This window comes from Myotis lucifugus, unplaced genomic scaffold (genome assembly GCF_000147115.1).
Source record: "Myotis lucifugus unplaced genomic scaffold, Myoluc2.0 scaffold_657, whole genome shotgun sequence".
NCBI lineage: Eukaryota > Metazoa > Chordata > Mammalia > Chiroptera > Vespertilionidae > Myotis > Myotis lucifugus.
The window spans coordinates 75,918-102,432 of record NW_005871705.1 but is presented as its reverse complement, the minus strand read 5'-3'; the positions used below and the strand labels follow the sequence as shown (position 1 = coordinate 102,432).

At 43.1% G+C, this 26,515-nt stretch overlaps 1 protein-coding gene across 1 annotated transcript in view; it reads left to right on the top strand.

Annotated features, from left to right (window-relative positions):
- The window catches only part of ZZEF1 (zinc finger ZZ-type and EF-hand domain containing 1), a 113,438-nt gene that overhangs the window by 27,444 nt on the left and 59,479 nt on the right, over nt 1-26,515 (top strand). The window contains 15 exon segments of the mRNA XM_023746331.1: nt 36-152; nt 1,265-1,443; nt 3,314-3,412; nt 7,934-8,025; nt 10,651-10,799; nt 15,103-15,214; nt 16,831-17,046; nt 19,043-19,143; nt 19,719-19,888; nt 20,698-20,831; nt 22,037-22,107; nt 23,272-23,386; nt 24,206-24,365; nt 25,328-25,449; nt 25,529-25,651. Of these exon segments, the coding sequence (XP_023602099.1) occupies nt 36-152; nt 1,265-1,443; nt 3,314-3,412; nt 7,934-8,025; nt 10,651-10,799; nt 15,103-15,214; nt 16,831-17,046; nt 19,043-19,143; nt 19,719-19,888; nt 20,698-20,831; nt 22,037-22,107; nt 23,272-23,386; nt 24,206-24,365; nt 25,328-25,449; nt 25,529-25,651 (1,960 nt within the window).

Below are 26,515 nucleotides of genomic sequence, written 5' to 3'. Positions count from 1 at the left end.
TGGGTTTGTCCTGATTTTACATTTTACCCTTCTAGGAAGGCACTGCAGCACATGCCTCCACTGTCCCTTTCACCAGGATCTACAGATGGCTCAACTTTCCTGTCTCCCAACGTTCTGGAAGAAGTGGACAGCTTCCTCATAAGGATAACTAGGTAAAGTCAGGGTTGATGGGGTGGGATTTGTGGGAAATAGAAGGTATATATGCTTGTTAAATTTCTAAAAATGTATAAGAGCTGCATTAAAAATGTTTCCTTTTTGGTATAAATTCCATTATCTGGCAATATCACCTGACTTTAGGAATTGGGGGTAAAGAGGGAGTAGTCCTCTGATTCAGCTAGAACAGATGTTCCAAAGTACAAAGTACAAAACTTCTCAGTTCATGTACATCCCCAGCCTGTGGCCTTACTCAGAACTGCTTACTCTATGCACAGATCTAAGAAGCCTGACTGTCTATAAAACTGGGGAAGGGCACCTTGATAGTGGGGATCACTTAGGGTAGGAACATTTAGCTCTGATATAGTGACATTACTATATTAGAAAGAAAACCAGGCCCTGGGCCATCTGGATAGTTTTTAAAGTTTCATGGTCATGTGTTTGAAAAAGGCAGAATAATGTGATGTGCAGTTGATCTAAAATAGGTTTTTGGTGCTTGAAGAAATAAACCCTTACCTCTCTTGCCAAGCCAAATAATTATCCAAGCCTTTGTTTTTAAAAATATGTTTTTATTGATTTCAGAGCAAGGAAGGGAGAGGGAGAGAGAGATAGAAACATCAGTGATGAAAGGGAATCATTGATCAACTGCCTCCTGCATGCCCCCCACTGGGGACCGAGCCTGCAACCTGGGCCTGTGTCCTGACCGGGAATCGAACCATGACCTCCAGGTTCATAGGTCAATGCTCAATCACTAAGCCACACCGTCTGGGCTACCCAAGCCTTCTTAATAGCAGAGGCTTATTGCAGTTGCTTATTTATGTTTGATTTATTTATTTTTGATTTGTAAAGTTTGACTTGTTAAAATTGATATTAGTATTATTTAATGTTTACAGATTAAGGTTACAGAAGTGAGGATTTAATTATCTGATTCTCTGGATTGGTTTAGTTTTTCTTTCGTTTATCTTAAGGATTTTGAAAAAGTATTTCTGGTAAACATATTGGAAGTACATGGCAGGTTGACTTTACTTCAGGTGAAATTCACATGGGGTTTGAGCTTACTTGGATTTTCTCATGTTATTAAGAAGTGAAGTGTTTTGCTCTTTGTTTATAGCTGCTGTTCTACCCCAGATGTGGAGCTGACTCTCCTGGCTTTTGCACTAGCAAGAGGAAGTGTTGCTAAAGTGCTGAGCTCTCTGTGTACTGTCACAGACCACCTGGACACACACTATGATGCCTCGTCCCTCATCTCATCCATGGCATCAGTCAGGCAGAACCTACTCCTTAAATATGGTAAGGAGTGCCATAGGCATGATGGACAAGTCATAAAACCATTGTCCAAGTGGGAATTTCTGGCATATTCTTATCTTTTTGGGTAGTTTGTACACTGAGTTGTTGTAGATATACCACAATTCCTGGATGAATATACCTTCTTTCACTGGGGTTGGGAGGAAGAAGGGGGATGTTGGTTTATTGATGGCAGCATCAGCAGAAGAGGATCTGAGTGTCCACTAGGCTGTACTTCCAGGATTTACTGGCCTAATCACTCAGGCTTGGTAGCCATTTGGTCATAGCCATCTTTGGTGAAGTACAGGAGTGTCTCATTATGTAGGCCAAGAAGGTTGGGAAGTTTGAGTACCTCTCACCTGCAAGAGGGAGGGAACTAGCCCTGACACAATGCAAAGGATCCTTGTCTTAGAATGCATCCCTATGATAGCTGATTGGAGGACATATATGGACATACGTACATGCCTGCCACCGCTTTCCCCTCCTGGGCAATCCATCTTACACTTTTCTATTTGCCCAGGACGGGGCCTCCTAATCCTTCTCAACAGGGAAGCCCATACAGCTACTCCCAAATGACTACAGTTGGCATGTGAGGAACAACTTACTTGCCATTCAGCCTCTTGTGTTAAAGTTTCTGTCCACGAAGTACAGATTGGATCCCATTCTCTTCAGTAATAGAGGCATTATTATGATATATCCGCTATGGTATTGGTACCTTTGCCTTAATATCAGTTAATTTATTTTATGTTTAGTTTTTGAAGTCAGACAATTGATGTCTTATAAATTCAGGTTTTCTCCTAAATTTGGAAAGGTCATTTTTTGGAGGGGGGGGGGGCGTAGCAGTATGGCTGGATGAGAGGGATACATAGTGTCTGGAATATACTGCTTATATTCAGGTAAGCAGTCATTTGGGCAGGGAGCACTGGATAGGGAGGACTAATGGGGGGAGGGGCGGGGAATGTTCGTTATTGGTAATGTTCTAATTCTGGATTGGGTTAGAGGTTCATGGGTATTCATTATATTATTAAAACAAAGGAAAAAAGGAAAGTTTTCAGATTATCATAGCAAATGTTGATTTTTACAATTCTTAGAACTTTAAAAATTTGTCTCGAGGTGTTTTAAAGTAATAAGACTCAAACCCCTAAGACATTATTTATATTTTTAAATGCAATCACAATAAAAATTATTGGCTCCAAAATAGTATTTTGGGAATGTTCCCACCTCCAAATATATTGAATCTATGGTATTAATCTCTATCTTACAGTTTGCTTTGTTTCTGATTAGTGGTTATTCTAGAGAGCTCTTCTTAAACTCACTTAGGGAGATAAGCTGTATTTTGTCTTCTAGAAAAGCACAGAAGATGGTGTCAACTGTTGTCTAATATTACTTCTCTGTTTTAACTTTAAAAAAAAAAAAAATATATATATATATATATACTTTTATTGATTTCAGAGAGGAAGGAAGAGGGAGAAAGAGACAGAAACATCCATGATGAGAGAGAATCATGAATCGGCTGCCTCCCGCAAGTCCCCCACTAGGGATCGAGCCCACAACCCGGGCATGTGCCCTTGACCGGAATCGCACCTGGGACCTTTCAGTTCGCAGGCTGACGCTCTATCCACTGAGCCAAACCGGCTGGGGCTGTTTTAACTTTTAAATGGGTAAATTTTTAGTCAGCAATCTGGGTGGCCACAGGTACTCCCTTTCCCCTGGTGGGGATTCAGGGGATTCAGCGGCCTGTGGTGGCCTTCAGTATGCCAGTTAGTCTCCTGCATATGTCCCCTTTCTAGGGGACATATTTAAAAAATATATTTTAAATAGCTTTCATTTCCTCATAGCGCTGGCTTAATGCACTCTCTCTCTTCCCTGTGATCAGGTAAGCCTCTCCAGTTGACTTTGCAGGCCTGTGATGTCAAAGGAAAAGAAGAGAAGTCGGGACCTGAAAACCTCCTTGTTGAACCATGGACGAGGGATGGTGAGTGGTGGATCTGTTTCCAGTGAATGAAAAGAACCACAGTGAGCTCACTAGACAGCTTTGTGAAATCGCACGCTGGACTGAGATTTTCAGGATACGCAGTCATCACGTCACGTTGCCCTTCAGATTGACAGTAGTCCCAGAACCATTGGTGTGGTTTCTTTACTACAGCACTATAATCTATAATCTAGGTGTCAGTCACCTGTAAACAAAGTAGTTGAGAGCCTTTGGAAAGCAAGGACTCTTTCTCTTGGAATATAAAAAGTTACCTTTTCAAAGTTCAGATTGTTTATTATGTTATCTTAAAGTTTAAGAAACTCAGTGGATCAGTAGCACTGTAGAGCTGAAAACATAATTTAAGAAGAGGGTATTTTCAGTCTGGCCAGTCTGGCATTTGATGTGTGGGAAGCAAGCCTCACTCCTTCCCTAGTGTCAGCATGATAATCACTGATGTTCTCTTCAATGTTGCGGTAGCTCTTTTCCTCATCCAGCGGGGTGTTTGTGAGTCTCTTCCTCGTCCATCTTGTTGGCCAGCCAGTTAGTCTCCTGCATATGTCCCCTTTCTAGTCATTTTTCTGCTTTGATTATTGCTAATTCAGTAAAGGAAGTGGAATGTTCTAGCAATTGTGAAAAATTGAAAGGAATTGGCCTTACTGCTTTGAGTTTGGTTTGTCCTTTGCTTTCCTCACAGCAACACAGATCTCACACATTCTCTATGTCCCCTCTTCTCTGTTCTGTTTCCTGTATTCATTCTTTTTAAAAATATATTTTTATTGATTCTAGATAGGAAGGGAGAGGGATAGAGAGATAGAAACATCAATGATGAGAGAGAATCATTGATCAGCCGCCTCCTGCATGCCTCACACTGGGGATCGAGCCCACAACCCAGGCATGTGCCCTGACCGGGAATTGAACCGTGACCTCCTGGTTTATAGGTCGACGCTCAATCACTGAGCCATGCTGGCCGGGCCTGTATTCATTCTTAGTACCAATGAAGTAAAGACCTCTGGGAAAACGTGCTTTTCCCCGTTGCACCTCCTCTACTTGGTAGTCTTCTTAAGCAATAGACTCTTGCAGTAGACAGTCTTTCTTCCTGAGCAGCTCAACCTCTGCAAAGACATTTTCTTCACTGCATCCATTTCCTGCGATACTGAAGGCCACCACAGGCCTCTGAATCACCTTAATCCAAGGTAGGGTTGGGAGGAGGCTGTGGCAGCTCTTTTCCTTTTCCCCTCTCCCCCTCCCCCATCCAGGAAAGGCAAGACCAGACCACTCTGCCAAAGGCTCTTTGCATATTCTGTGGGTTTAAACAAATTTATAATGACATTTATTCATTATATTATACAGAGTACTCTCATTGTCTTAAAAATCAGTATGTGCATTTTTAATGCTATTCTAAGTTTGCAAGAACCACGTTTTTTTCTGTAGCTATCAGAAGCATTTGCCAGCACTATGCCTGGTCTGATTTGAATACTTTGTTATTCTCCCTGTGTCCTATCCACGTACCTCTTCTCCCTGGGATGGATGGGTTTTGTGAACTAGTAGTAGTTTGTGGACTTATTATTTTTGTTGTGTGTGTGGGATGTGAATGGTATGGGGAGGAGACTCAGTTTCTCCTGGCCGCTTGCTCAACAGCCATCACTAGCTGGGTCTTGTAACTCCAGTAGGTTTTGGTCTTGCTGTACTACCAAAGCTGGGCCTGAGGACACAGGTGGGACAGGGGAAAGTCCTCTCAGCCAGAACTGCTAGGTTTTGAGGAGTGATTTGTTTCTTCCTCTTAGAGGCAGGAAAGCCCTTTTCCTGGTACGCTGTAAACTCCCCAGCTGCGAGAACTATCAGGTCTGGACTAGTGCCACTTGCTGCACAGAGTGCCTGAGGACCCCAACATTGGCACTTAGAGGGCTGACTTTCCTGGGAGCCAACGCCGCAGTCTGGTATTTTAAAGGAATGCAGGGTGCTGCCAATATAACTGAAGGGGTAGATTTATTAAATTCTTTAAATCTGTGATTGGTTATTTTCCCCCTTGGCATTTTAAGATCATAAATTGAGTAAGGGTGCATGGTTTCAAAACAAATGTTGCCTTAAAATATCACAATTACACACATGAGCTGTGTTTTGTTTTGTTTTTTACCAGTAAAAGGAAGCAGAAAGGTTTCATTTTACCTCCCTCCCTCCTTCTCTCCCTTTCTTCCTTCCTTCTTGTGCTTACATGTGTATTTGGTGGCAGTGTTATTTAAAAAGAGCCTGATTGCCCAGCCGATGTGGCTCAGTGGTTGAGCGTCGACCTATGAACCAGGAGGTCACAGTTCAATTCCCAGTCAGGGCACATGCCCAGGTTGTGGCTCAAGCCCCAGTAGGGGGTGTGCAGGAGGCAGTCAGTCAGTGGTTCTCTATCATCAATGATGTTTCTATCTCTCCCTCCTTCTCTGAAATTAATAAAAAAATATATATTTTAAAAAATAGATAAAAAGAGTCTGATTCTTTTGACTTAAAGTATTGCTTTGGCTACTTTGAGACTAAAAGTGCTGACTAATCAGTTAATTTCTAGGCAGTATTTCAGCCTTTACAATAGATTTGATAAGATAGAGGCATCCAGACCCCTGGGAAAGTGTCAGTTCAATAATTGATGTAGTTTTTAGTATTAATTGCTTAGTGGAATTTGTGTGATTTTTCTGGCTATATGGTTTCTTAAAATTGTTTGTAGAATTACTATTTGATAGAACTAGATTATATAATAGCTACTCTCTGTGAATTAGTAAAGGTTTTTTTGGATTTAAATTTCTTGGTGTTGGTGACAAATTTTGCGTATTGTCTTATGGAAATTTGACTTCACAAATTTTTGTTTTATTGAACTCCATATAATGAAGTAAGAAGCATGAAACTGGTTTAGTGTTTTCCTCTTGATAAGGCAGAATGGTCTAGAGCAGTGGTTGGCAAACTCATTAGTCAACAGAGCCAAATATCAACAGTACAACGATTGAAATTTCTTTTGAGAGCCAAATTTTTTAAACTTAAACTCTATAGGTAGGTACATTGTTATTAACTTAATTAGGGTACTCCTAAGGCTTAGGAAGAGCCATACTCAAGGGGCCAAAGAGCCGCATGTGGCTTGCGAACTGCAGTTTGCCGACCACGGGTCTAGAGCAATTCATAGTCCCAGGAAGAATGGTTGGTTAGTGCTGACTTTAGCAGATGCATTTACAGAGGTTTGAAAGAGAAAGGCAGCCTTGGGTGTAGCAGCAGGCAGTTTTGTGAATTATTAAAGAACTAGAGGCCCATTGCACGAAGATTCGCACAATAGGCCTTCCTTCCCCTGGCTGCCAACACCGGTTTTCCTCCGGCACCTGGGGCCCAGGCCTTTGGTCCAGCCGTAGCGGAGAAGCCAAGCCTTCTCTGCTGTGGCTGCAGCGAGGCTTGGCTTCTCCACTCGGGCCGCAGCAGCGAGGCTTGGCTTCTCCTCTCCGGCTGCAGCAACGAGGCTTGGCTTCTCTGGTTGGGCCGCAGCGAGGTTTGGCTTCTCCGCTCCGGCTGCAGTGGAGAAGCCAAGCCTCTTCAGTCTTCAGTCATCTTCAGTCTTTCCGCACCTGCATATGCAAATCAACCGCCATCTTTGTTGGGTTAATTTGCATACTCATCCTGATTGGCTGGTGGGTGTAATGGAGTGACACCAATTTGCATGTTTCTCTTTTATTAGTGTAGATAATTAACAACAAAAAGGGTAAACTGTGATCTCATACAACTATAAATTGAACACATCAAACATTTTATGTGTGTCATTAATGAGGGAACCAGTAAGATGTTACAAAAAGTTCAAAGATTTCATAAAATACACATAGACCAGTAGGAATGCTGACAGGAATCTACAAATACATACAAAAATGGTCACTACTCATAAGGAATAGTCAGCTGCATTTCCATAGAACACAAGTTTTATTTTTGTAGACAGGAATCATTTGCGTTACTGTCATTAGTCTACAATTTACAGAATGTAAAATAGCCTGAGACCATGAAAGGTGGAGATAACACAGTGTGCTACACAGAACATCTAGGAATCTTTTTTTCCCCATTTTAAAGTCTTTCACAACAGAGTCTTCTAAAAGCTATCTAATCCCTCTTTCAGCCTCTAAGCCTGCTTACCTTTGTCAGGCAAGTCAAACATCAGTCATTGTTTTAGGAATGGCTCAGAAAGATGATTGATTGTCCAGTCTTTTGTCTTTTTGAATGAAAGTCACAGTTTTTATAAACTTTTTTATTTCTGTATAATCTCAGAGCAGGGCTGCCAATAAGATTGAGCCAATTGTACCCTGAGGAAGTTGTGCCTGGCCAGTGGTCTGATACCTAGGGGTTTGTCAGTGGGGTTGAATCTGTCCTGAGAGGAAATCTTTTCCTAATTTCCATGAAATTCGAAGATGAACTAGTTATCCCCTGCCTCAAAAGACATGGTTTGTTTTTGTTGATCTTAGTTCTTAGGGTTATAAATAAGTGTCAGTCATCCTAATTTTAGTTTTTCTTTTTTTGCAGGTTTTCTCACAGAGACTGGAAAAACCAGAGCAAGTACTATTTTTTCTACAGCAACTGAATCTGCCCTCCAAGTTACACAGATCAGAATTATGGTAACTCTTCTGTTATCTTCTTTAAGCAATATTACTAACGTTTTTAAAAATAGGGTTACAGTTCAGAGGTCCATGTCATTGTTTTTCATTGGACATTGAATGATTTTTATGTCAGGCCTGTAGCAGAGGGCAGGGACACAAAGGTGAATAGATTCTTAAGCTTGTGAATGGTGTGAATATAGGATTGAGAAAGGTAAGGAATCATTTCTTAGGATGCAGCTTTCTAACTTTTCCAGGACTTAATGTATTTGATTTCTCCTGTTCTTTCATTTGGGGCATGTTTCTTTGTCTCCCCATTTTGGCTGCCTCTCTGTATTTGTTTCTATGTATTAGGTAGATCTGTTATGTCTCCTAGTCTTGGAAGGGTGGTCTTATGTAGTAGGTGTCCTGTGGGGCCCAGTGGAAGTGTCCTGTGGGGCCCAGTGGAAGTGTCCTTGATCACCTGAGCTAGGTGCTCTAGGAATGTCCCTTGTGTGGATTATGTGAGCTCTCCTGTTGTAGTTGAGTCTTGATTGCTATTGGTCTGTCTGTGGGTGGGGTTGACCCTCAGGCTGGCTGACTATGAGGATTGACCGCAACCACAGTGTATGAACTGCTGTGCAGGGGCTGACACCACGAAGTGAAATTTGTCCCAGAAAGGTCTGGTGTCTGCTGAGATCTCCCATTGAGTGTGCCACTTGTGGAGCTAATTGGGTCATGCTCTGATGTGGTCTGAAGCTGGCACTGGGTTTGTTGGTTCTGGGTGTGCCTCTTGGGAGGGACTCTTGTGCAGGTCAATGTCAGACTCTGTCTGTAACTGGCCCTGAGCTACCCATTAGGAGCTACAAAAGGTTCTCTGGTTTGGTGGTTGCCTCTGCTGGGCCTGGGTGTGTGGGGGAGGGGCCGAGCCATGTACTGAGGCCAGCTTCTATCGGTGTTGAGTCTGGGGCAGGTCAGCAAAAGGCCCAGTGCACCCTGAGACCTGGCTCCCACCTGCCAGGTGCCTGTTAGGCTCAGCCATTGAAAGAGCCTCTGGTGGTACACAAGTGCCATGAGGCAGCTTCAAGTCCCCAGGCAGATTCAGACTTGGCACCAGCGCTGGGTCTTCAGCCACTCAACCAAAGTCTCAGAGTACCCCAAGGCCAGCCACTCTCTGCTGGGGGCTGTGGACCTCTGTAGTGAGGCAGGGTCTCTGGGAGCCATCAGGTGAGGCCAGTAGAGTGCCTCAGGGTAAAACAGATTTAAGATTTGGCCATGTGGAGGGAGGTCTCTGCAGGAACAGTGACACTGGGTTAGGGTATTTGGGGGAATAAATGGCCTTTGCCCTAGAACCACACTACTCAGTCTTTTCTTTTATTTTTTAAAATATATATTTCTTTATTGATTTCAGAGAGGAATGGAGAGGGAGAGAGAGAATCATTGATTGGCTGCCTCCTGCACACCCCCCCATTGGGGATCAAACCCACAACCCAGGCATGTGCCCTTGGCCGGAATCGAACCTGGGACCCTTCAGTCCACAGGCCGATGTTCTATTCACTGAGCCAAGCCGGCTAGGGCAGTCTTTTCCTGTGCATCTCTGACACCCCCTGAAAGATTGCAGTGGGCCCAGGCTACCTGCAGCTAGCTAATTCCTCAGCAGTGCAGGAGCTTGGCAGGGTGGGGCCACAGGGAGGTGGGAGATTGGGACTAGTAGATCTCCCATGTGGGGTGTGGCAGTGTTCAATCTGGGGGAGGGGAGAAATGGCCCCAGAGTCACAGGTCTCAGTCTTTCTCTATGTGTCTCTGACCTGAGTCTTCCCAGACCTCCTAAGGAGCTTTCCAAGGAAGACTGCAGTGGGCCCAGGCTGCCCACAACTAGCTGATTCCTTGGCAGGGCGTGAGCTTGTCAGGGCAGGGCCACAGGGAGTTGGGAAGGTGGGGCCAGTAGATCTCCCTAGGAAAGATGGTGTCTGTGGGCAGTGTGGGAGAAGGACTCAGCACAGAGACAATGGCGGCTGTCCCTCTAGCCCTCTCCCCAAGGCCATACAACTCAATCTCTCCCTGAATAACTCCTGTTTGCTCTGAGCAGTCATCCTTTCACTGGATGAGTACCCGAGAATGAAATTTTGTACACTGGCCCTGTAAGAGGGACCCTGGGTTTCTAGCAGACTCCCTGCTGATTTTCATATCCAGTTGTTACGGAGCTCCTCTTCCTGGCTCTGTACTCTGGGCTGGGGAGCCCAGCTTGGGGTTGAGACCCCTTGCTCCTTAGGGGAGATCTTTGCAGCTGAGATATTCCTCCGGATTCTCAACTGCCATGTGTGGGTGCAGGGCCAGTCCTTTTTGAATCTCTGTCCTTCCTACCAGTTGCAATGTAGCATCTTCTCTGTGTCCTTAGTTATAAGACTTCTGTTCAGTTAGTCCTCAGTTGGTTATTCAGGTTGATTGTTTTATACTTTAGTTGTAATTCCAATTTGTTTCTGGGAGGAGGTAACTTTCACTTACTCTGCCGCCATCTTGGATCTCCTAGGACTTAATGTATTTGAAAGATCACTTTGTTGGTTTGATTTTGTTTGAAGCTATTTGAATTTAACCATGTTACTTGGAAAGAAAACAGCCACAGAACTTTGCCCTTCTGCTGTACTTTATCTAGATCTCTGTTTCCAGGTTCGACGTGGCGGCATTGGTGCCCAGTGTGGGTTGATATTTGCCTATAACTCATCTTCCGATAAATTTCATGCAGAAGAACACTTCAAAAGGTTTGAAAAATATGACAAATGGAAACTTAAGGAATTCAGGCAATTTGTAAAAAGCAGGTAAGGAACAGAATAAAAATCTAATAAGATTGTATACATTCTCTTATTGGTGAAATATGCTTTCTTGTCCTTATAGAAAATGTGCCACTAACCCACCCTCAGTGGTCATGAGCATTCATTGCTTCTAACAGCATATGTGAAGATGTGTATTTTAATTTGTTCACAGACTCTTAAGTTGGTCCCCAGGCACACACATTTTCAAGATGTCTGGATAATAGTACACACCTGAATTGTGGGCTGCCTGAGCTCTTCAGTCTTATTTAGCTACTTGGAAATTTACCCATACCCCAACCTCCCTCCTTCTAGTCATGCTTTTATTGAAAATATTTATTAAGCACCTACTATGTCCTAGGCCTGTTGCTAGGCACTGAAGATACTATAATCAGCAAATTGACAGTTGCTGCTCTGTGGAGCTTCCTGTTTAGCTCAGAAGCAGAGGATAAAACTGGTAGTATCACAATACTATGAATACTAGGTAGGAGAAGGTAGAGTGTTCTGGGAGCACACAGTAGAGCACCTGACCTGGTTAGGGAAGGCTTCCTGGAGGAAATGTTTATGTTAAGAACTAAAGGATGAGTTACAGTTAATTAGCCACTTGAAGAAGTGGAAGGAGAATGTCCTGAGCAAAGATAAGAGCAGATTTGAGAACTCAGAAGAGAAGTATGGCATATTCAAGGACCGACAGGCCCCATATTGCTGAAGTGCACTGTGAAGTGGAGAATGGTCAGCGATGAACCTGGAGAGCTAGGAAGAGGGCAGGTCATTAAAGGTCTTTTTGCCTGTTTCAGGGTTTGGACTTTATCCTTAAAGCAGTGGGAGGGTGGGTGGGGCAGGGAGTGGGTAGCGTGTGCTGTTGAGGGAATCTAAGAACTAGATCAGGTGTGTGTTTTAGAAGTACACACCTGCAGTGTGGATTGGAGGAGAGCAAGCATGGAAGCAGGATGAAATGGAAGAGGCTGTCACTGTCACCAGAAGGCCAGAGGTGTGGGTGATCTCAGCTAGAGCAGCAAGAGCAGCAATGGAGAGATGTGGACTGGTTTAAGAGACAACTAGAAGTTAGTAGCAAATAGGACCTGTTGAGTTACTGAATGTAGAGCAGGAGGGGGAAGAAAGCTTAGGCATCAACGAGTTCTAGGGTCTTGGCTTGGGAAGATGGGAGCATTGGTAGAATCTTTCTATGAAAGAGAAAATACCTCGGGGAAAATAGGTTTGTGGGGGAAGATGGTGTGCTTAGTTTTGGTCCTTTTGAATTTGATATTTTAGGAAGCCTTTGATATATTTGATAGCTAGCTGGATAAATAGGTTAGGAGCCTGGAAGAGACATTTGTGCTGAAAGTACAAATACGATAGACATTTAAATGATAACTTTAAACGAATTAGAAGAGGTCATTCTGGAAGTGTATGGGGGCTAGGAAGAGAAGCAACCTTAGGTCAACATGCTGAGACCCACCAGCATTTAAGGGGCAACAGAGGGAAGGAGACGAGAAAAACAGCCGGACAAGCAGGAAAGCTAAGCATGTGTCATCATGAAGCCAGGTTGAGAGAAGTAGGGAGTGGGCAATGGTGTGGAATGTTACCCAGGAAACAGTAAGATCAAGTCTAGGAGTGGACCTATTGAATTTAGTTGCAGAGGTCATTGAGCAGTGTTGCCCCCTTGTTACTAGTTGCAAGTTCAAAATCATGAAGTTGAACCCCAGGCTTGCTGTTTTTGCTACTATATATCACAGGTAATGGGGTGCTGGAGTTAACAGAAGCCTTTAACTATCGTCCAGTACTGTATTACTAAGCTTTAATGTACAGATGAATCACCAAGAATTATGTGAAAATGTGGATTTTGAATCAGTAGTTCTGGGTGGGGCCCGATACTTTTATTTCTGACAAGCTCCCAGGTGACTCTGATGCTCCCATCCACAGACCACTTTCTGAATAGGAAGAATCTGGAAAAACTCCCTCTCTTTGCTGTATTTCCTTTGGTAGCATCCCTAAAAATGGTCATTCAGCCTCTAGAATACTCCTTTTTTTAAAATATATATATATATATATATTTTTTTAAATATATTTTATTGATTTTTTATAGAGAGGAAGGGAGAGGGATAGAGAGTTAGAAACATCAATGAGAGAGAAACATCGATCAGCTGCCTCCTGCATACCCCTCACTGGGGATGTGCCTGCAACCAAGGTACATGCCCTTGACTGGAATCGAACCGGGGACCCTTGAGTCTGCAGGCCGATGCTCTATCCACTGAGCCAAACCAGTCAGGGCAATATTTTTATTGATTTCAGAGAGAAAGGGAGAGAGAGAGAGAGATAGAAACATCAATGATGAGAAAAAATCATTGATCGGCTGCCTCCTGCATGCCCCCTACTGGGGATCAAGCCTGCAACCCAGGCCTATACCCTTGACCGGAATTGAACCTGTGACCTTTCAGTCCACAGGTTGAGGCTCTATCCACTGAGCCAAACCAGCTAGGGCAGAATACTCTTAATGATAGAGAATTCACTACACTACAGTAATTGGAATATGTTCAGTTGAAATCTATTTTTATAATTTCAACTCAGTGGTCTTAATTCTGCCCTCTTAATAAAAATGATCAAATTTTCCTCCTAAAATCTCCCTATATGTCTCTTTTTTTCAAAGATATTTTTCTTTTAGAATAGTAATTAGAGATTATAGTCGTTTTTAAGTAGCCATGTCTCACTCTTGGGGCATATTAAACTAGGTCTTTTTTCCTTAACCTGCTTGTCAAACAAGATCTTTCACTTCTTATATAGGATGACTTATTTTAACCTCAATATAGGCCTGTTTGCTACTCCCTTGCTGATTTTACCTCTGGGTTCAGCCTGAACTACTTTGGAATCCTGATTTGGTTGGCCTACATATTATCAGTGCCTTTCCAGTTTGGAAGTCAAAACTTTAATGTACATGCATCTATCTTTTTGCTTTTTTTTTTCTCTGTCCAGACAATGGTCAGTCAGCTCCAGGACCATCTGTTTGGTTGCTGTGTACACTTAACTACTAATACTCAGCTTGCTTCTCTCCACCGTGCCTGCTGTGTGGTGTAGTGAAAAAGGTTGCTTCTCTCTGCTCTTTGACACCCTGCCACCTCGCTGAATCTCAAAGATTTCTTTGAGCCTCCCAAAGAGTAAATTAAAAAATCCTCAAACACATAATATTGATGAAACAGGATTTTGGGCCGAGACAAAATACCAGCTTTCCCATTGGTTTTAGGACTAACTATATTGTGAAAGGTTGATGCTAAGAAGGATTTATGTTAAAGAGAGAATATTTTTTTCTCTGTGTTACAGAACCTACTCTGGATCCTTTGTGTTTTCCCTCTTGCTGTAAATCCTGTGCTTCTTCTGTCCATAAAGGATATCCATGTGATGCTAGCTTGTTAGCTATATCACAAGCTACGTAGTCTGAAGTTAGAACGATTACTTGAAAAGACTGCCTTTTCTTTGTCTTGGTTATTTAATTCCTGAAGGAGTACCATTCAAGTGTCTGGTTTTTATTTTATTTTTAAAATATATTTGTATTGATTTTAGAGAGGAAGAAAGAGGGAGAGAGAGAGAAACATCAGTGATGAGAGAGAATCATTGATTGGCTGCCTCCTGCATACCCCCAATTGGGTATCTAGCCCAAAACCTGGGCATTTGCCCTGACCAGGAATCGAACCATGACCCTAGGTCGGTGCTCAACCACTAAGCCAGGCCGTCTGGTTTTTAAAAAGAAGTGGCACACAATTGTGCTTCTTTAGCCTCCAGGGTGCACTGCTTTCCTGAAGGACTTCTTAAGGAACAGGAGAAAATGCTGAGGCTTCTGCAGGCTGAAGTTTTCCATTTTTGGAGCTTGAGGACCTGGAGGCTGCCCAGCTTTACCCTTCAGTTGTTGCTAGTGGCCCAAGCCTCGGGCTGCTCAGACGTACATTAGCCAGGGAAACAAAACTGAACCTGCCTCCCATTTGGTTCTTTCCACAAACACATACCAGCTGTTGCATTGTACCCTACTCCTGAGTAGCTCATCTAAGATGCCTTGACTTCATGTCTCATTCTTCAGATAAACCAGTTATCTAGAGAAGCAAACTTTCTTTTTAGTTCTCAGATTACATTTGGGACTGATAATAATTCCCATTTCACGGATGAGAAGGTTTGAGAAATGGGGAGGAAATTACCACAAACTATCTTATATGTTAATTGACAGGCCATATGTACAAGTTAAATGACACTTACATGGTGTCTTATTCATTGAACCCTTGAGAGGTTTAGGAATATGAAAATGTTTGTGATTGCCTTGTGTTTATAGGATTGGTTGCTCACCTGATGATCTTGGAGAGGATGATCCTATTGGCTGGTTTGAGCTGGAAGAAGAGTGGGATGAAGCAGAGATCAAGCTGCAGCAGTGCAGAGTTGCCAGAGTAAGCATTATTGAGTTGTGGCCTTCATGTATTGGCCCACTCCCCTCCTTTTATTCTGTATTTGTCGAGTGGTTATTGTGTATCAGCCATGTGCCAGCACTGGAACCCATGAGGTGAATCAGACATGATTATATGACCCTCAAGGAGTTTATAGTCTAGTGAAGCGGTTCTCAACCTGTGGGTCACAACCCCTTTGGGGGTCAAATGACCCTTTCACAGGGGTCCCCTAAGACCATCGGAAAACACATATATAATTACATATTGTTTTTGTGATGAATCACTATGCTTTAATTATGTTCAATTTGTAACAATGAAAATACATCCTGCATATCAGATATATTTACATGACGATTCATAACAGTAGCAAAATTACAGTTATGAAGTAGCAACGAAAATAATTTTATGGTTGGGGGTCACCACAACATGAGGAACTGTATTAAAGGGTCGCGGCATTAGGAAGGTTGAGAACCACTGGTCTCGTGAGAGGCACAGATGTATGTGAGACTGATATGGGCTGATATACAGGGGGCTCTTGCAGCCCAGAAGAAAAATATCTTACCTAACCTGGAGTTCACTAAGGAAAGCTTTCCAGGAAAGGTGGTGTGATGCTAACTATGGAAAGTTGATTAAGCCACCATCTTTAGCCAGGATAAGTTGTGCAGAGAAGGGCATCTCAGGCTGAGAATGGCAAATGCACAGGCATAAATGCAAGAGAGATGTGTTTCCATAGCTAGGACATTATCTGGCTACTTAATTTTTTTAACCTCTAGTGTAAGTCTTAGAAGCTTAAATAGAGAAATAAGAACTATCTTTGGGGTTTACACTTAGTAAATGCTCAGTAAATATTTATGCAGTTGAGGAGTGGATTCTGAAAGGCCCCTGACCAAGGAGCTTTCACTGTAAGAAGCAGATAGTTTGCACAGAAGTTGGGTTTTGAAAATAGCTTTAGCTTTGAGCAAACAAGGCTGTGTCCTGGGCCCCCAGCACATGGGTTGCATATATCCGCTGGGAGTTTGAGGTGCTTCCTCATGGCATTCATGGACTGTTTTTGCCATATAACTGATTTCTTTTTTTTTTTTTTAATATATTTTATTTATTTTTTTACAGAGAGGAAGGGAGAGGGATAGAGAGTTAGAAACATTGATGAGAGAGAAACGTCGATCAGCTGCCTCCTGCACACTCCCTACTGGGGATGTGCCCGCAACCAAGGTACATGCCCTTGACCGGAATCGAACCTGGGACCCTTGAGTCCACAGGCTGACGCTCTATCCACTGAGCCAAACCTGTTAGGGCATATAACTGATTTCTATTCAAAAAGACTGTGCCATAGAGCAAACATACTTCTCTTATTCATCCTGTCTTAATCCTGTTTTTGAGGAGGGAGTAATGACATTTCTCTTATTACGATCTTTCCCAAACCAGATTTCATTCAGCATTTGTATTGTGTGTGTTTTCCCCCCCTATTTGTTATAGATGCGTCCCCAGTGGTAGGCATACTGGTACCTCATAAATTGTAAAAGTCATAGGAGCACCTTCCAAAGAAGGCTCTTATCGCCCTTTCATCAATATCCAGGGCTCTTGAGTCCTTCGCCTGAAATCTCTCTTGTCCTTTCTAGTACTTGATGGTGAAGTTCCTCTGCACCCGTCAGGAGTCGGCAGAGCGCTTGGGAGTACAAGGCTTGAGCATCAGTGGCTACCTCCGGCCTGCAAGAGCAGAAGCAGAACAGAGTGCCATCTGTGCTCACTGCAGAAAGGACATGGAGGAGAGTGTCTGCGGGGCCTCACTGCTCCTTAGGACCCTTCAGTTCATCCAGCAGCTTGCCCATGACCTGGTAGTGTTTCCTCAGTTGTTAGACTTCACTCCTTTGGGAAAATAACGACAGTGTCCAGGGAAATGAACACCAGTCAGTGGAACCTGGCCGTGCTGAAGCCATGCAGTATCAATGAGTGGGGAGGCATCATGCTGTGATGACATTGGAAGGCCAAGGGGAGTGAGGTACTGGTCATTGAGGGCATCAGTCAGTGAAACACTAAGTTGCTTATGGCCACCATTGTGAGGGTTCCTAGACTAGACATACAAACAGAGCTTAAAGATCCCCAGCTAAGGTTGCCAATGGCAGACTGGGGAGTTGAAGCAAGTTTATAGGATTTATGTCTTCTTTAAGGACAATTATTCCTGAAGTGTAGGTAAATTCTATTTGTTTATTAAAAGTACCAAAATAATGTCAGAATTTGAAATCATTGTATTTTTCACACTGACTTCTACAGTCACTAATAAAAACACAGTAACTCAAAGGTTAATTCTTATAGCCACCACTATAGAGAACATGGTTTGTCTCAGGAATTCAGTGATGCTCTCTCATGTGGTGTGCAACAGTGTCCACTCTTTTTAATATGTTTTTGTTAATTTTAGAAAGAGAGGAAGGGAGAGGGTTAGAGAGATAGAAATTTGGCTGCCTCCTGCATGTCCCCCACTGGGGATCGAGCCTACACCCGGGCATGTGCCTTGACTGGGAATTGATCTGGCAACCTCTTGGTTCATGGGTCCACACTCAACCACTGAGCCATACCAGCTGGGCAGCAGTGTCCACTCTTGACCTTTATTCTGCTTCAGGGCGCTGCTCAGAGACTGGTAACTCAATTTATATGGTTTGTTTGGTCTTTGTTATTCAAGCTCTCTTATCACAGCAGGAAATAGCAAATGAGAGAGATGCTGAGAAATAGCAGGAGCATTTATAGCAGAATTGGTCTGTTAACCTACATTCAGGGAAGGGTCAAAATATACTGTAATGTGGTCCTGGACAGTAATCATCATCCAGTGAAGACTCATTTATGTTTCAGGTGTGGTGTTGATGAAATCAGGGAGCCTCCATGGGTGTGTGTGTGTGTGAGAGATCTATACTAATAAAAGGGTAATATGCTAATTAGACCAGGTCGACTGGCCATCTTCCGGATGTCCCACTTCCTTCTGGACAAAGCCATGATGGTGGGGGCCGAGGCAGAGGCAGTTAGGGGCGATCATGCAGGCAGAGGCAGTTAGGGGTGATCAGGCCGGCAGGGGAGGGCAGTTGGGGGCAAGATCAGGCCAGCAGGGGAGGGCAGTTGGGGGGCGAGATCAGGCCGGCAGGGGAGGGCAGTTGGGGGTGAGATCAGGCCAGCAGGGGAGGGCAGTTAGGGGCGATCAGGCAGGCAGGCAGAGAGGTTAGGAGCGATCAGGCAGGCAGGCAGAGGGGTTAGAGGCAATCAGTCAGGCAGGCAGAGGCAGGGGCGATCAAGCAGGCAGGCAGGTAAGCTGTTAGGAGCCAGTGGTCCCAGATTGCGAGAGGGATGTTTGACTACCGGTTTAGGCCCGATCCCTGTGGGGGATTGGAGAGGGTGCAGGCTGGGCTGAGGGAACCCCCCACTCCGTGCACGAGTTTCGTGTACCAGGCCACTAGTGTATATATATGTGTGTGTGTGTGTGTGTGTGTGTGTGTATGTGTATATATATAGTACATATATATATAATATGTGTGTGTGTATGTGTATATATATAGTACATATATATATAATATGTGTGTGTGTATGTGTATATATATATAGTACATATATATATATATACACACATTTACATACATATGTACATATACATACCACATACACATGTACATATTTTAGAAAGTTTCACACCGAAAAAGTTGTTCATAGACTTTTTAGTAGTAAAGAGTAAGCATTCATTATATGGGAACTTTATCCTGTGGCTACATCTTCCCTTAACAGTGAGAAGTAAATGAGCCATTATGGTCTTTCTCCATATGCATTTTTAATTTTCTTTTTTCTGGTCTTTAGGTGCAGCAGAAGGAAAGTGGCTTAAAATATAAGTCTTTTCTGGACTTCGCGGGTCTTGATTTGGAGATCTTCTGGAATTTTTACAGTAAATTAAAGCAAAAGTAGGTCAGAGTTTGTGATAAGGTGATAATCATATAAAAACACTGCAGACACTGAGTTTTGCTATTCTAAATGGACTTTTTTTCTTCTAAGTTTTTTTTTTTTTACTTCCCACTAGTTTATTGTTCTGATTTTAAAGATTTGGTTACTATGGAAAATAACACCTAGATATAGAAATAACAAAAAAGTAATATTATATAGAAATTACACATTTTTATAAATCATTTGTGATTTGGGCGGTATTTTCCAAACATTTTCTCATTTGATTATCATTACAACCTTGTGGGATGAGCAGCTAAGTATTATAGCAGTACCCTCATTTTACAGATGAGGAAACAGGATGAAAAATGTATTTCCTGGCCCCACTGTGGGCAGTCAGGTGGGGTCTGTATTTGCAGACTCTACTTAGTACAGTGTTCTTTCCATTCCACCTTTTACTCCTCTGGGTTGGCATTGTTTTCACCAAGCCTGATGTCTAGAGAAGAGTCCTTTGTGGACTGTTAGGCTTTTTTTGGCGGGGGAGGGGAATAAAAGCAACTTGCCTTTTTGCTCTCTGATGTATTTTATCTTTCTGTAGCCCGAGGGAAGAATGCATCTGTGCCCAAACCCTGCTTTTGCAGCTCCTTCAGAGCTGCTTCTTGGTGCTGCAGAGAGACGCCACGGCTGCCTCTGAGGATGCAAAGGCTCCCCGCCAGAGCCCCCGGGCAGTGGAGGCCGCCAAGGAGCTCTATACACACTTATGTGATGGTAGGATTGGGGTTTTCTTTAATGTGATCCTGTGCTAGTCTTGCTGTGCAGAACAGGGGGTCCTCTGATCATGCAAGCCCAGTAAAGGGATTGCTTTGTTGGAAAATGAGTTTCCTTTGATCCTCTTTTGAATCTTATTTTGGTTCAGTGTTTATTCCCTCATCAATAACTTCCTCCTGGCTTCTGATATACGGTTGTCTGATATTGAGAGAAATTATTGTCACACTTTTTAGTCTTTACTGGGATGAGTTTGATAGATGGAGGGAGATATTATAATGATAAATTGAAAATAAAACATGTGACTGACTGAAGTTATTTTTTTTAAAATATATTTTTATTGATTTCAGAGAGGAAGGAAGAGGGAGAGAGAGAGAGAAAATCCATGATGAGAGAGAATCATGGATTGGCCGCCTCCTGCAAGTCCCCCACTTGTGATCAAGCCCACAACCCGGGCATGTGCCCTTGACCGGAATCGATGCTCTATCCACTGAGCCAAACCGGCTAGGGATGAAGTTATTTTAAGTCTTTGCCAAGTTGTGTCTCAAAAGGACAGGGAGCCAAGTTGTGTCTCAAAAGGACAGGGAAATAATGAAATTAAAACTGATATGTATAGTCTTTAGTTAAATGTAAACAAACAAACAAAAAATAATTTCCTTACATTGCCTAGTGTGTACAGAAATATTTCTTTGCTCTGGTATTAACTGCAAAATGGAGAGTAATGAGTTTATAGGCTAGTTAATGCAGATATAGATATAGTAAGTGAATAGATGGAATAAATTAAAGCTGATTCCATTGTTCATTTTTGTCAGTGGTGGATAGGGTGGATGGAGACTCTGTGCCCATGGAAATACTAAAACAAGAAGTCAGGAATACCCTTCTCAGTGGAGCTGCCATCTTCTTTCCTGATCGACAGACCCAGCGGAACCATCTCTTCACCATGATGGTACATATATAAGTTAAAAGTATGGATTATATTCCTGATAAAAATGATGTAATAGAAGGCCTCGCCAGTGCTGTAGAACCAGGAAAAGAAATTTTCAAAATAACAATTGAAAAAAATAAAACCAATAATAATTATTTATAAATGATATGGTTATAGATTATTTGTTATTGCCTGTGTAGACAAGCATCTAATAGGATTACTGGTAAGAGTTTGATATGGAAAATTAGAGACAGCATTCTGAAAAGGCATTTCTATATGCAGCAGCTAATTAACAAATGAATAAAAGTGCTCTGTGGGATGCATAAAAGCTTATTGAAATAAAGGACAGAACAGAAGTGTAAAATGTAGTTTCTGATGCCAAGGTCTTCAGTCCAGTTGGGAACACCTGCCACAAGGAAAAACGAACCCCATAGCATTAGGAGTAGAAGAGAATTGTGTTGATGCTAAATGACTAAGAACGGTTTCAGAGAGGAGGAAGAATCTCTGGTTGTATTTCACTGTCTGCAAAGTTTGCATATCAGCTTGAGACACTGGTTTTCACATTTTGAGTTATAACCTTTAGATCTGACCCACTGGACTGTGGGCAAAGCTCAGTCCTACTTGTTTATTAGAAGTATTTACCAGGCAGCTAAGCAAAGGATTTTGTTTTTGTTTTTGTTTTTTGCTGGCATGTGTCTCACGGAGAAAAATAGAAAGAGTACATATAACCTCTTGAATGACATTGCTATTAGCAGAGCAGCCCAGTGTAGCCTAGTAGCCCCATCAGGAGGTGTGATTTATATAACTGTCACCATAGGCTGTTCTGACTTATATAGAAAGAGCTTAGATCCTATTTAAAAACAAAGTTCACAAGAAATGCTCCCTGTCCCTGCTCTTTCCTCTTATAATGGCATGCCCAGTGATGAAAAGTACTGGTGTACATCTTTTGGAAGTCATCTTCTTAAACATTTACAATGAGCTTTCCTGCAGGAAGCCTTGATGATAACTTTAGCCGTGAACAAAAAGTAAATTGCCATCTTCTGTGTAGATGGGTGGTTCTGCTCCCTCTTAGCACTAGGCCAGGTCTTAGTTGGGCACCATGAGGTGGTCTGCTGACCCCAGCTTTCCTCATGCTTGGGAACAGAGGGCAGGGGCATTCATGCTGCTCTAGGTCATTGGAATGTCAATGAATAGATTTTCTGAATGTGCAGTTTCTTGTTTTCTAGAAAAATGTCACTGAGCAGGAACATAAGCAATCCCTGCAGCTCACTTTCCGCTCCCTGTGCACGTATTTTAGGTAAGTTTGTAATTCTTTGCAATTGTCCAATATTTCAAATCTTTGCAAAGTTGGTTTCCTTAGCTATCCCTTCCTTTCATGTGCTTTTGGAGTAACCAGCTACATCCCTCTGCTCAGCCAAGTTTCTGAGTGATAAACCACTTGTCGCAGGAGTGACTGAAGTAGTGGGAGAATGATAATCTTATCCAGACCTTAATCTAAGTCCCAGTCATTATAAGATAACTTAAAATTGAACCCATTGAGGATTTTTTTGAATACTTCAGTTTCTAAATAATTTTGAAAACAAAAACTGAAGCCCTGTACTGAAGTCTAAAAACCCAATTACATTAAAACCAACTGCAGAAGGGTAGCTTAGCAAAAAAAGTGTGCTTCGAGGGGATGGCTTGGAGAGTTTTGCTTGCTTTGACTTCTAATGGGCCTGTAGGCTATAGACTTTTTTTTTAAGTCCTCACCGGAGGATATGTTTTTTATTGATTTGAGGGAGAGAAAGATAGACAGAGAGAAACATTGATGTGAGAGAAATATCAATCAGTTGCCTCCCGTAACCCTAAGAGGGGATCGAACTTGCAACCTGGGTATGTGCCTTGACTTTGAATCAAACCCATGACCTTTCGGTGTACAGGATGGTGCTCTAGCCAACTGAGCCACACCAGCCAGAGCTGAAGGTATAGACACTTGAAGGAGGGAGATAACTAACAGCCTGAGCTACTGTCTGCAAGTCTAACTACACTTGGTGTGGCTGCCAGACTTAGAGGGCTCTATAAAATGTGTTCAGAGTGGAGTATCAAGGATGATGAAAGAGGCTGGGGCTGTCATGTGAACATATGAGACACGGAATGATTAGCCCAGATTGTCAAGTTAGCAGTCATGAGGTTAGGTGTGTTTCTTACTGGTGGTCAAGGTGGTTTATTCATCAGATTTATTCCTTGGAATCTCTTCTAAGGACTTGAGGATTTATATGCCTGTGCTTACATAAGGACATGTGCTGGGACAGTGCCCCATACCCAGCGGGGACCATGGCTTTTTTCCTGACCCAAATTCATCTCATCCCATTGAACTGACACTGAAGTCTTGCTAGGTTCCTTTTTGGAGCCTTTTAAGATAAAAACACATGTAAATCTACTTCCTGAAACAAGGTGTCGTGACTCATTTGTGTTCTTTCAGTGATAGGGACCCAGGCGGCCTTCTGCTTTTACCTGAGAAAGGCGACCTGGCCGACACGAACATCGGTGAAGTCCTGGCCGTCATGAGGACTCTCCTCTCTGTTGCTGCTCGCGAGGTAACTGATGGTTGCTCCCTGTGGTCTTTGCCTTCTTTTAAGAGCATGTGATAGAGCTGTCACTGTGCCTTCCCCTTCAACCCTCATTTACAGTATGAACGTAGCTCTATTCCTGTGACCATCAATGAGCACACAGATTTCCCAGCCTGCCTTGGCTCCTAATCTGCCAGCTTTTGCAAATGAGTGAGGGGACATGTCTGTGACATGTTTTCTTCACTTGGGCATTTTTGAAACTCATCCATGTTCATGCATGTGCACAGTGTTTCCTGTATGAGTGTGCCACAGTTAATTTATCTGTTATATTATGGAGGGGCAGTTAGGTCCAGTTTAGGGCAGTTACATAGCAGATATGATATGAACATGTCTTGTGGTTCTTATGTGCAATAGTTTATTCCTGGAGGTCAGGTGATTCTTCAGAGAAACTCCGGAGAATAAAGATGATGGTTAGAAAGCCATAGGGGACTAAGAATTGTTTTCTAAGGTGGGAGAGATTTGACGGAAGGCTCAGGGAGAGGAGCCACAGAGAAAAGGGACTGGATGATGTGAGAGGGAAACGAGATAATTGGTGGGGTAAGGTTCCTGAGGGTCAGAAGGAACCTTATGGAGTGAAAACCATTTGTAAAGGTTCTGAAAAGCTGAGGGCAAAAGAGGAGGTGTCGTAATACCTCTTTCTTGGTCACTTCTGGGTTGAAAGCTCTTTTGTGACCATTCTCATTTCCCTAGAATTTTTTTGCCAGTGACAGCTGCTGTCTTAAATGCCCTTGGCTGTGTTCTGTGAATGGCCTTGTAAACACTTTCTCTTTGTCTCCTCCCTTGCAGTGTGAACTGTTGATGCTCAACAAGGCCCAAGCGGAGGTTGGCTCTGTGCTCTTCTCCCTGTTCTGGTCTGTCCAAGGCAGCCTGCTCTCCTGGTGCTACCTGCAGCTGAAGAGCACAGATCCTGGAGCCAAAGAGCTTGCCATTGACCTTATTGAAAAATGTGAGTTTCAGGACAAAATCCATGAAAACAGGTGTTTGGGTTTTGACTCTGCATGTTCTCACTTTTTAGTACTCATTCATTGAATGTGCATATGGTTTTCTTTTCTTGATACAAATCGGATTTGTCTTTGGGTTGTTTTTTCTTCTTAAAATAGAATTCGGTAGCGTATCTTTTTGCCCAAAGTTTCCTGTCTGAATATGGTAGCATGCCTAAGTTTTTTTTATTGCAGGCTTGGGTCATTGCACAACCTAAACATTGCCTCTGCAGTCATATAGCACTTCTAGATGATGTCACACTCTGCAGTCATAAAGCACTACTAGATGATGTCACACTCTGCAGTCATACAGCACTACTAGATGATGTCACACTCTTCAGTAGTCTGCCTTCCTTGTTTTAGTTAAGTCACCCAAAAGGGAAAGTCTTAAACCTTTAGAGTCTAAGGTGTGTGAGCACTGCTGTGATCTTTGCTGATTACAGAAAATATTCAGATTCATGTCCCATAAACCCACAGAAAATTATATGAAACTTAGCAGGTTCTGAGAAATTATATGTGGAAAATTTAGTTCCATCAAACGTGGTCTCAGCAGCTGTGACAAAAATGCTTACACTGTTGAGCCCTGCCACCTAAAGCTTGTCCCATGATATGGCACACCTAGTGATGGCCCATTGTAAACAAAGGGAAAGTAGCAACAGGGTCGGTCAGCCATGCAATTTCATTTACAAAAGTAATATCTCCACCTCTTTGAAAAGAAGCAAAAATGAATTACTCACTCTAAAGGGAATCTTTTACTGGGTTTGCATTGCTTTTCTTGCCTAGAGGAAAGCATTTGTATAGTACTTCCTGGTCTCCTGGTCTTTCTGATGTGGAATTTCCTTCATAGCTTCTGTGACAGCTTACCCTTGATGATGACCAAGCAAGTGATATTTCTCCTGTATAACACATTTTCTTTCTGTTTTGGTAGATGTGGAACAGTTTCTGGGAAGCACAAGATCGATTTTGGAGTCCCTTTTGTCACAGTATAGTGGAAAAACCATAGTAGAAAAACTGTGTAATTCGGTGTTTTCAATGGCAGCTCGACAACTGGTAAGACAAAGTGGCAGCCATTTGTAAAGGGCAGGAGGGTCTGCAGTGGACACTAAGTGCTTTGTTCATCTTCCTTTAGGTAATCTTTCTGCTGGACTTTTGCACTTTAGACATTTCCCACTGCAAACTCTTGAGAGAATTCAGTACCCTAACAGAGTTGTTGAAGAGGCTCTGCAGTGACCCTGAGGGAGGACTGAATAAGGTAACTTGAGTTGGACTTAAACTGCTGTGTATTTCCCTCACGAGTGATGTGACCATGCTTAGTGAAGCATACCACGGTACGGTACGGGTTTACACAGATAAATGTTGTCGAGAAGACCCCCTATATTTTATCAGTGGTTTTGCCAATAAGGATAAATGCCAGTGTGAGTTTATTTGGTGAGGTCAGTGTTAGAAAGGAGACACAGAGAAAGCTGTGCATATATTAACTTCAGAATTTTATAGCACATCTACACTAATAAAAGACAAAGATGCTAATTAACTATACCTTCACTACACCCCAAACCACGCCCACCAGCCAATCAGAGCAACTGTATGCAAATTAACCCAACCAAGATGGCGGCTGGCAGCCACGGAGCTGGAGCAAGCAGGAGGCTTGGTTGCCCAGGCGATGGAGGAAGCCAAGCTTCCCGCCTGCCTTGAGCTGGCTGTGGCCTCCGCTCATGGCAACAAAGTTTCAATTATAGAAGCTAAATAAATCCCAGATACCTGCTTCCAGTCTGCCTCCACTGGGAGCTTGGATCCTGAAGGGGTCGTGGCCAGCCTGCAAACAGCCATCAGCCACTCACCCAGGCTGGCCACACCCTTATAGGGTGAGGGTCCCTGCTGGGGGGCTTGGCCAGCCTGCAAACAGCCATCAGCCCCTCACCCAGACTGGTCAGGCACCCCAGGGGGACCCCCACCCTGAAGGGGCCGTGGCCAGCCTGCAAACAGCCATCAGCCCCTCACCCAGGCTGGCCAGGCACTCCTATATAATAAAAGGGTAATATGCAAATTGACCCTAACAGCAGAACGACTGGGAATGACTGGTCACTATGACACACACTGACCACCAGGGGGCAAACTC